This window comes from Setaria italica, chromosome VI (assembly GCF_000263155.2).
Source record: "Setaria italica strain Yugu1 chromosome VI, Setaria_italica_v2.0, whole genome shotgun sequence".
In the NCBI taxonomy this organism is placed as follows: Eukaryota; Viridiplantae; Streptophyta; class Magnoliopsida; order Poales; family Poaceae; genus Setaria; species Setaria italica.
The window spans coordinates 813558-824413 of NC_028455.1; the positions used below are offsets into that span (position 1 = coordinate 813558).

Consider the following 10856-nt stretch of genomic DNA (forward strand, 5'->3'; position numbering starts at 1 on the left):
TTATAATAACTCTGCCAAGCACCTGGCCGCTGGCCCGCTGGTTGGTTAATGGCGTATCCGCTGGTTGGTAAATGAGCTCGAAATACAAGATACCGGCAGTCATTAGTACGGATTGCATGGAACGTGATTACTAGTTACTACTGCAGTAGTGGTACAATTTAATATTAAACAATTGCAAATCTTGCCTAGTGTGTGAGCTTTCATTTTCTTTCTTTTTAATACAGTCGACAGCTTTCCTAGAGCTTGGTTAAAAAAAGAAGAATCTGTTAAAGCTGAACTGCTCTTCCGGAGTATACTAGCATTTCAACGTAGGAACAGTGAAACATACGGTTGAGCGTGACCCAGCGAAAAGTACTAGCAAAAAGTTTGACACCACTCGTGGCACGACCACTCGGGGCTAGCTCCCTGGAGAGAGGAAGGAGAGAAGTGGGACTAGAAAACAGTTTGACCGGAGAGAACAGTGTGATGACCAGAGAAGCGATTTGCGTAAGCATCTTCTTCTTGCTTGTTTGCTTAATGCACATATGCTGGATGCTGTACTATCTCTGCTGCACCACTCAAAAGTCGGCCGGCGACCTTTACTCGACTCTTGACTATCTCTTGCGTGTCTTGACTAAAATTCTCTCGCGCGCTGCTGCGTCCAGTCTGGCGTCGCTGCGTGACCGCGTGAGGGGAGTCAGTCGGTGCATATTACATGTTTAGATATTAATTAGGAGTATTAAATATATGCTAATTATAAAACTAATTGCACAGATGGAGTCTAATTCGCGAGGTTAGCCACCCGCTAGCACGGGTGGTTAATTACATCACCCGCCAGCGCATATTGATTATGGGCTGGCGGGTGCTTATACCTCCCACTAGGAATATGTATTTTCCCATTCAATATGTTATTTCCTGTGAGTTATTTATAATTTTTATTCCCCGCCAGTTTTAACCGTCAATTGAAATATGTATCTCTAACCACATAGCAACAACTTGAATAATAAATAGTTCACATTATTAAAAACTGCATCGTACATAATATCTACTTCATATTATTAAAAATTCCAACATTTGGAATAGAGCTATTCTTTGCCACATTAATATTAAAACTACTACGTCCATCTATGAAGATTTGTGCACTCGTCCGCCATCAACACGCCATCTTTATCAAAGAATGCTCCATTCTCGTGACAAATCTCGCGTAGGATGAATCTCGCCGCATCTGTACAAATGTTGTCGATTTGTTTGTCTTTGATCTTGCTATAATTACTGTCGATGGTAGGCATCTGCAGGTATAAAATAAATGAAGATTAGAATATATTACTATTAGGATGTTAGCACGTGGTAGTGTATAAGAGATTTACGTCTTGCCGCTGCCTCTCCACTATCTACATTGATAACCACATCCTTCCGATCATTCCCATCAGGGCTTTTGAAGCCGGCAACTTGCGCTAGGTTACCAACGGATTCTGTGATCTTCTTTATCTGAGAAACCACTTCTGAGAGGAGAGATGCAATGACAGGAACATGCGACAATTCGGCCTTGAGGCCTTCCGCCGCTCTGATCGCTGCATCAGTCATGTGAGTAGTCATGGCTGGGGATGGCACAGTCGTCGCCCGAATCGCCGCTGAGAGCGCCCGCAGCGCCTTGGCCGAGTGCAAGCACATCTCACCGCATGCTGTTCGAACCTTCGGGCATAGCTCCAAATTCGTTTCAGGATACTGTGAGCAGGAAAAGGATGATGCAACATGGTTTTGTAATCCTTTAATTTTGATCTATGGTGAAATGGCTGGATCTGCAATTACCTTAGCTTTTGTGAGTGTGACGATGTGGGAAGCAAGAGCCTGCATTGATGAAGCGCACTGGCGAGCATCGGCGCCGATGTTCTGGTATTGGTCCCATGGGTACCGGAAGTAGAAGTTGCCATGACCTGGCTCCCACTTGGCAAAAATTGCCTGCGGTTTTGGAAGAATATAAGCCATGCATTATAACATATCGTCCCAGTTTCTGGATACAGGATCGAGCTTTATTGCTGCTTACCAAAGAGTCCTCGGTGGCCTTGCAGTCGAGGACGCTATCGTACACTCGGAGGAACGGTTTGCTTTCCAAATCCTCGCCGGGAGCGTTCTCCCCGAAGCATTCCGACTTCAGTCCTGCACACACAAATACATGATTTAGTTTATCTTTGACATGGGAATCCGGAAAAAAAGATTAGGTGAGGATGGTCGGTAAAGTCCCTAAGCGTGGTTCCGTTCAGCATCTGACGCTCACGACAGCGACGCTCACGCTGCTGCGAATCGCAGCGTGAGCGTCGCTGTCGTGAGCGTCGCTGTCGTGAGCGTCGCAACGGAGCCATGCGTCGTCCCTCCGGGGCGGATCCCTACGGGGCCGTCGATTCGTTGTACATATTCCAAGGATCGAGTGGGACGGATGGTGGTACGTACCCTCAGGGAACTCGGCGAGCTTGTCGAGGTTGTCGGCAGTGAGGTTGTGGAGTTCCTCACCGGCCCAGATCGGGCAGACGAACATGGTGGTGAAGAAGCAGGTGGCGACGCCGACGAAGGTGGTGGAGGAGCGCTGGTACGCGAATCGGAGGAGCTCCTGCACCCGGTAGCTCGACACCGCCACCAGGCTGAAGGTCAGGATGAAGATGGTCACACCGTGGTCGTAGCGCGCCTTCACCGCCGGGATGAACCGAGTGAACGTCGCCGCCGTCGCTGCGAGAGAGAGAACGAATTAATTAAATTAAAGCACGGACTGATAAGAAGCTAGCCTGCGTGCCTAGACAAGGAATCATCCTGCACGCGTACCTATTAGGAAGACGAAGGTTGCGAGTATGATGGGCTCCCCTTTTCTGCCTCCCAGGTTGGCCACCTTGTGAGCCCCGACGGCGATGAACCCGGCGATCAGCGTCCCCGCCGCCCTGTTCAGGCCTTTGACCAGCGTCTCACCTGCCAACACACACACGCACCCGTTAAAAAGCCATTATTTAAACTATACGGGTGCATGGCGCCACGCGTCACGTTGCACGCGTCTCGTACGTCATCGATCTCTGCAACTAACTGCGATGCACGGGAGCGTACGGCCGGGCTTACCGACGGTGTACTCCATGACGACGGCGACGGTGAGCACGGCCCAGAGGGTGGAGAGCCCCCATTTGTTGAAGATGGGGCGGACGTAGTAGAGCACGGACACCAGCGTGAGCGCCAGCCCGACCTTGAACGAGTGCACCACCTGCCGGGGATCGTCCGTCGCCATCTTGGCCAGCTTCTTGCCGAGCCCGGCGAGGGCTCCCCAGACCTTGCCCAGCACCGAGAGGACCCCCTCCGAGCACCTCACCAGAAACTCGAGGTAGCCGCTGGGCGTCACCGCCTGGTCAACCTTCATGGCAGGCATGGCCTGCCGATCGAGGTAGCTAGCTAGGGCCGTGCGTGCACGAGACTAGCTATTTTTGTGTGAATGTGAATGTGTGTGTGTGTGTGGGGGGGACTCGCCAGCTGAGGGGCTGTGTGTTTAACGGGGCTTCCTTTTCCTTTTTTATAGGAAGAGTCTCTTTCCCCAGGAAAAGCTGCAGGAAGAGTTGCAGCTGCTCATTTTTAACGCGCAGGATTGCGTTTTGACGCGACGGCTTTCTTTTTTTGGCGCATGAAAAGTCAAAACGACAAGTGACCCGCCCGCCTTTCTGGAACAAGATTTGGTGCCTCCAGTGAACGTGCTGAACTTAACTTTGACCAGACCGAATTAAGGCGCCGGCATTGCGTAGCACGGGTAGAACACCTGTACAGTCAGGCAATCCAAAGGAGGAAGTGACAACACTATAATACAGTAGAACGTTGACTCCTGTAAACGAAGTTCAGATCATTAAGTAACACCTTTATGTTTCATGAAGGTTCGTTTCGAGAATTCAAGAATGGTGTCTACCTGATTCTAGACTTGTGGAATTATGCAGGATCTCAAAGGTGGTGAGCTTGCCGCTTTGCTTGTCCAATGTGCCACAGCAGGGACCTGTAGTCTCATCCTGACGATATGATGAATTCTGATGAGGTTCTTGCTGTGAGTTGAAGGAAGCAGATCATCCTAGATGCGTACAAATAACTACATTAATCAAATAAATTAGCATATGAATAAAAATCACCACTTGTTAGATGCTACACACCCATGTCAAATACAACTAAGAAACAACAAGTTCCATTGTTCCAATTTTGATTGCAATTCGCTCTTGCATCCCAGCTCCCAACCCATCGATGCCTTTTGCGTTTGCTAAAGTTAGGCTAGGAACCACCGGTCAACGAGGAAGTGGTAGCCCCAGCAGACGAGCCACATGTCCGTCGGTGTCGAGCAACTCCTAGTCTGGACACTGGGACACGAGCACCGGATACCGGATCTGCACCACAGAGGTATCAGGAACCGCCACCGTGAATGTCCACGGACTACAGGAAGTGGAGTGCACCGGAGAGGTCCTTCTTCCCGATCGCGGCCTTGAACTCGCGCTAGCCTACCGGAGGCCGCAACGGACTACGTATCCAGCAGCGTCACGACTTAGAAGGAGAGCAGGACGGTGCTAAGCCGACTCAAAGAGTCGAGCCGTAGGAGACTAGAGAAACTTCCAAGCACATGTTTTATGTTTGGGAGAGCCGAGCTGATAATGCATGCTAATTCTCATTGTATCCCGTGGGAGTCCACGCGGCGCACATCTAAGCAAGGGCTGCACGAAGGGTGGTTTGCAGCCCTCCTGCGCGGAATTTTTTTCCGTCTTTCTGGCCTCCTGTGTCCTTTCACGGTGACCAGTACGTTCTGCCGTCTCGACCTTAGTGAGCTCCTTACGCATAATTAAAGATAAAAAATAAAAAAAAATCTCAGTTTTGGCTTGAAACGTCGACTGACGAGCACGGGTGATTGCCTGGTAGTCTGCATAGGTTCATTCATTGGAAAGAAATCGAGCCCTCGTAATTTCAGGAGACTAGATCAGGAGAATCGTTTTCTGACATAACAAGACGAGGAGAGGAGGTCGAGTTCGTCCTTGCTGAATGCTGAAACGCCACTGCCATCATCCCTGTTGCAACGTCCTTTGATGAATCCGCTGAGCCTCTGCTCTCACCCGCCGATCGTGCGCCAGCCGCAACCCGCAGCCACGCGGAGGGGAGAGAGGTTGGTAATTGCCGTAATATTCGGCTGAGATTCCCCAGCTGCTGAGCTGTCTCCACCGGGCTGACCAGCAGCTGCCTTCATATATACCGCGCGGCCGCAGCGCCATTCCCCCCACACCACCACGGCAGCGCACGGCACACCTCCCAAACACAGCAGAGCCGGATCGATCCGGCGGCCCTCTTGCCAGTGCGCGGCGGCGGCGGCTAGTTCTCGGCGGGCGCCATGTCGCGTGGGGGCGACAACCTGCAGGCAGGGGCGGATCCACAGCGGTGAAAGGCGGCGGAGCCGCGGCGTAGGCAGAGCAGGAATAGCCGAATAGGACCAGAGCACGGAGACGAAGGAAACTTGTGGCCTGATGGGCCATAACGTGAACCCTTCGAACTGCTCGAAGTTGAACAGGGCCCAGCTATACGCCGGGTATACGCCTAACGCCTGGAACCCCGAGCCGCCACGACTCCTCGTCTCCTACTCTCCTACGCCGCCGCACCAGGCCAACCGGCCGGCGCGTGGGAGTCGGCGACTAGAAGCTCACGCGCGGAGCTCCGCCGCCTGTCGCAGGACTTCTCGGACAAGACCACAGCCGATTTCGTCTTCCACGAGGAGATCTTCTGAACGTACACAAGAAGGTTTAAGGTTTAAGATTAATCTATCTTATTTTTCTTATTTGAAAAAACTTATACTCTTAAATATTTTTATTTATTTATATATGAGTATTTTTTTATTTAAGTTCGTGAGGTTATTGAATGGACCATCAATCCATCAACATTCTTAAATTCATATTTTGTGAGGCTGTGATTTGTAAGTTTTCTATCCAAAAGTTTAAAACATGATTCTATCATTACATGTTTGTTTTGCTATATTGTTTAATTAGTTGTCGTACTTACATTACATAGATATTATTTTTTCAGAACAGTTGGATTATGAAGAGAGGTGAAAATATTGCATTTCTTTTCCAGAAACACGTAGCAAAGAAGACAACTGCAGCTGCTGCTTCAAACACTATCCCGAAGTAATATTGTAAGTTTCTTTTATGCTATATTTCGAACTATTTGTATTTCATTTGAACTATTTATATGTGTTTATACCTTAATCTTTAAATTTAAAACTTATCATGTTATTTAGTGCATTTAGTGCATGTGGTTTATCGAATTAGAATATGGTTTTACCAAATTGTAAATGATTTTATCGAATTGCATAATTTTTTTTCGATATATATCCTATGGTAAAATCCTAAATATGCCGCTGCGTGCAGGTGCTGAGCGCGCTGGACGCGGCCAAGACGCAGCGGTACCACTTCACGGCCATCATCGTCGCCGGCATGGGCTTCTTCACCGACGCCTACGACCTCTTCTGCATCTCCCTCGTCACCAAGCTGCTCGGCCGCATCTACTACACCGACACCACCAAGCCCGACCCGGGCTCGCTGCCGCCCGACGTCGCCTTCTGCGGCACACTGGCGGGCCAGCTCTTCTTCGGCTGGCTCGGCGACAAGCTCGGCCGCAAGAGCGGGATGACGCTCATGCCCATGGTGCTCTGCTCCATCGCGTCCGGGCTCTCGTTCGGCCACACCCCCACGGGGGTCATGGCCACGCTCTGCTTCTTCCGGTTCTGGCTCGGCTTCGGCATCGGCGGCGACTACCCGCTCTCGGCGACCATCATGTCCGAGTACACCAACAAGCGCACCCACTGCGCACCCGCGGCGCCTTCATCGCGGCCGTCTTCGCCATGCAGGGGTTCGGCATCCTCGCCGGCGGCATCGTCACGCTCATCATCTCCGCGTCGTTCCGCGCCGGGTACCCTGCCCCGGCGTACCAGGCCAACGCCGCCGCCTCCACCGTGCCGCAGGCCGACTTCGTGTGGCGCATCATCCTCATGCTCGGCGCCGCGCCGGCCCTGCTCACCTACTACTGGTGGATGAAGATGCCCGAGACGGCGCGCTACACCGCGCTCGTCGCCAAGAACGCTAAGCAGGCCGCCGCCGACATGTCCAAGGTTCTCCAGACGGAGATCGTCGACGAGCAGGAGAAGCTCGACACGATGGTCACCTCCACGGGCAACAGCTTCGGCCTCTTCTCCATGGAGTTTGCGCGCCGCCACGGGCTGCACCTCCTCGGCACCGCCAGCACGTAGTTCCTGCTCGACATCGCCTTCTACAGTCAGAACCTGTTCCAGAAGGACATCTTCACCAGCATCAACTGGATCCCCAAGGCCCGCACCATGAGCGCACTCGAGGAGGTGTTCCGAATCTCCCGCGCCCAGACGCTCATCGCGCTCTGCGGCACCGTCCCGGGATACTGGTTCACCGTCGCCCTCATCGACGTCGTCGGACGCTTCGCCGTCCAGCTGCTGGGGTTCTTCATGATGACCGTCTTCATGCTCGGCCTCGCCGTGCCGTACCACCACTGGACGACGCCGGGCAACCACATCGGCTTCGTCGTCATGTACGCCTTCACCTTCTTCTTCGCCAACTTCGGGCCCAACAGCACGACCTTTATCGTGCCCGCCGAGATCTTCCCGGCGCGGCTGCGGTCGACGTGCCACGGCATCTCCGCCGCCGCGGGGAAGGCCGGCGCCATCATCGGGGCGTTCGGGTTCCTGTACGCGGCGCAGAACCAGGACAAGAGCAAGGCGGACCACGGGTACCCCGCGGGCATCGGCGTCCGCAGCTCGCTCTTCGTGCTCGAAGGGGTCAACATGCTCGGCTTCCTACTGACGTTCCTCGTGCCGGAGTCCGAGGGGAAGTCGCTCGAGGAGATGTCCGGCGAGGCCGACGACGGCGAGGAGGAGGCCGTCGGCGGCCGCGCGGAGCGGCCGTCCGAGACCCAGATGGTGTAGTATGACGTGGTGACTGGTGATACGTGTAGGCCGGTTCACTTGTTTTCGTTTTCCCATGTAGGAAGTCAGAGATGCTGTTTCACATGTGCATCTGTTATTTTTATCTCTATATAAAATATAAAAGAGAGCAAAAGAACAGAAGCAAATGTCAAAATCAGAGGTATCAGGTATCTATTGCACTTTGTGTTTTTTGCACAACAAATTTGGCACAATTGTTTGTTTCACATGTGCAAATACATCTGTTAGTTGTTAGAACAGCAAGAACAATGGTGCTTACATGAGCATAAGAATCTGGAAAAAGGCTTGACATAGGAAGTGATCTTACAAATTTGCAACTTGAAACAGTATAGTTAATACCTGGCCAGCTATGAAAAGATTTTGCTAATTTTTGCACATCTAACTTCTCACGGAAGTTGAGGTGTCATCCAAAATCAATAATCATCTAGGATATATTAAACAAGATTTAAGAAACTTGAGCAAAAGATAATGAGCGCATATATATATATATATATATATATATATATATATTATGAGAAGAACATACCCAAAATTGTATGTCTAGATAATGCTTTGATTTTTTTCACCATTTGGATGTCATCTAACATGAATTTGCCAATGACCAGATTAAAACAATCATGGTCCATGGCAGATCTTCCTTTAAAATTTCTTGCAGTTTCTTCATAGTCAAGCTAATGGGATATGACTTGGAGTTTTATACCCATACTTTTCCGTCAATCAATCATTAAGAAAATGATATACTTTCGTATTTTACCATTGATAAAAACACTTTCTGCAGTAATTAAATTTAAGTTGCTTACTCCAAGGTCTTTGTACAAGTAATTGATTTGATGTAGTTGCAAAGACCACAAATTAACTCATTTGCACTCATCTCAGATAGAACTGATATTAGTGATTTGTATTTCGTTTCCTCTGATAATGGTTCTGATGCTTTGGGTTCCTTTTGACCATCTAGACTTCCCATCTTTCCCAACTTTTGTAATTTCCTTTTTTTTCCATAGGTTCTCTTATGTCAAAGTATCTTTTCCTTCCCGGCTCAGTCTCTCAGAGGGTGGCGGGCGGAGAGCGGAGACGGGAGCATCGGCGGGGTCGGACGGAGGAGGGCGACTGTTACCATTTCCATTTCCGGAACCTAACTAATACTTAGTTGTTTCCATTCGGGGTGGCGGGGGCGGTGGGGGAGGGATTCCTTTTTTAATTTTTTTAATACCCTTTAGTACTGGTTTAAGAACCTCTAGTACCGAATTACCAATTCCGGTTGCACAACCGATACTAAGGGGTTCCCAATCGCGAGTAAAGGTGGATTCCCCAGTGGGCTTACGTACTCATCCTCCTAGGTTATCTATGCCTGAGTGGGCTTACATGCTCCTAGTTCTTTAGGCTTTGATCTATCTTTCCATCCTGGGCTTTATATGTGCCTGAGCGACGTCTTAAAAACTTATGTTTCTATACATGAGCGTGGTGGACTGAAAAGTTGAGTGAGAATCTCATTGGGCCCTTAATGGTTCCATCCATGCGCTAGGCAAAATGTTTTCGAAGGAAGGAGATCTCAAACAATCTCATTGTAATTTTCTTTTTGCCGTAGGTTGTCTTATGTCAAAGTATCTTTTCCTTCCCGGCTCAGTCTCTCGGAGATGCTCATAGGAGGAGTGAAGTTGTATCCGTGTATTCGTAGGAATGAACGTGCGTAGAAAAAAAATGCCCGAATCGAGCTGCCTATATGGTTTTCATTTTTCTCCCCATCCACCACATACGCATCATATTAGTCATTGCCGCCTCGCACCGCCGAAGCATATGCGTCCGAGCGATGTGACGAATGCGTAAAACGGGCGGCGCCGGAGCAAGGTCACACCACCAGTTCCAAGTGAGCCAGTCAGCAGCACGCTATACTATTCCAAGTTCCAATTAACCGAAGAATTGCAATGCATGCATGCACGTGTACAGACTTGCGAGTAAGTAGCATCGTCAGCACTCTGCACTAAGCACAGACCATGGTGGCTGCAAGCCAATAGCAACGGTAGTTGTTAGCACATTTTCACGGTCATCAGTCAATTCACAACTCTGAAAATACAATAAAGCGTGCTGCTGCACTCAACAGTCCCTGTTCTCTAGGCGAATGTAGTTACACTACTGGAAAACTGAGCATTGATCCTAATCCTTAGTATCGGTTAATTTTTGACTCGGTACTAATGTGAGCATTAGTACCAGTACCAGTCTAACGACTAGTTCCCTAGGAGCTTCCCGTGACCCCCTTTAGTACCGGTTGGGAGCTCCCAACCGGTACTAAAGGTCACCCATTAGTACAAGGTGGATCGGAGCTTCCACCCGGTACTAATGGGTGACTACCGGTCTAACCGAACCCGAAATCTTTCTCAAATCCAGCTAAGCGCGCTTGACGTCCGCGCTCCCTCCCTCTCTCTCTCTCCGCCACTTCTCCCTTTCTCTCCCCTAATCCTACTTCTCTCCTTCCTCTCTCCTTATCCTGCTAGCCCCCTCACTCCCTCCGCTGCTGACCCCCTCCCTTCCCCTCCACCGGCCCCCTCTCGCGCCGTTAATTATTTAGCTTGTTAGATTGTTTGATGGTAGAAGTATGTCTGAAACATTCAAGTAGACTTGTAGTGTTGTACTCTTAGCATGCATATGTGAAATCGACAATAGCAGTAAAATGCTAGACCATTATAGAGATTTACTGTGTGCTCCCACAAGTGATCTTACTGAAGAAGCAAAGGCTGAGAGATCTAAAGCTTTCGAGTGCATGACATTAGCCCTATTTTCTAAAGATAATTAAGGTATGCTTCTTACTTCTCTCTCCTTTCTTCAGATCATGTCTTGTCATTTGGTGGTGTGTCTGTTGGATGGATGAAGTGCTCTT

The 10856-nt window shown here is 49.9% G+C and overlaps 1 protein-coding gene and 1 pseudogene across 1 annotated transcript; one reads left to right on the forward strand and one right to left on the reverse strand.

Moving 5' to 3' along the window:
• Positions 1–1308: 1308 nt before the first annotated feature.
• On the reverse strand, positions 1309–3379 carry LOC101783825 (aluminum-activated malate transporter 1). Its single transcript, XM_004974245.1, has 6 exons — positions 3079–3379; positions 2794–2934; positions 2428–2700; positions 2024–2136; positions 1789–1938; positions 1309–1704 (listed from the first exon to the last, which is right to left on the reverse strand). The coding sequence occupies exons 1-6, from the start codon at positions 3377–3379 to the stop codon at positions 1309–1311; spliced, it is 1374 nt and encodes a 457-aa protein (XP_004974302.1).
• Positions 3380–5259: 1880 nt separating this feature from the next.
• On the forward strand, positions 5260–7981 carry LOC101774766 (annotated as a pseudogene).
• The last annotated feature ends 2875 nt before the right edge of the window (positions 7982–10856 follow it).

What these genes read in the sequence shown, in the direction of transcription:
- LOC101783825 (XM_004974245.1), bottom strand. Translation starts at nt 3,379, where the DNA reads ATGCCTGCCATGAAGGTTGACCAGGCGGTGACGCCCAGCGGCTACCTC. An exon ending in AGGCCACCGAGGACTCTTTG is followed by an intron (nt 1,939 to 2,023) that starts GTAAGCAGCAAT and finishes CCAAAACCGCAG; the next exon opens with GCAATTTTTGCCAAGTGGGA. An exon ending in TCACACTCACAAAAGCTAAG is followed by an intron (nt 1,705 to 1,788) that starts GTAATTGCAGAT and finishes TCCTGCTCACAG; the next exon opens with TATCCTGAAACGAATTTGGA.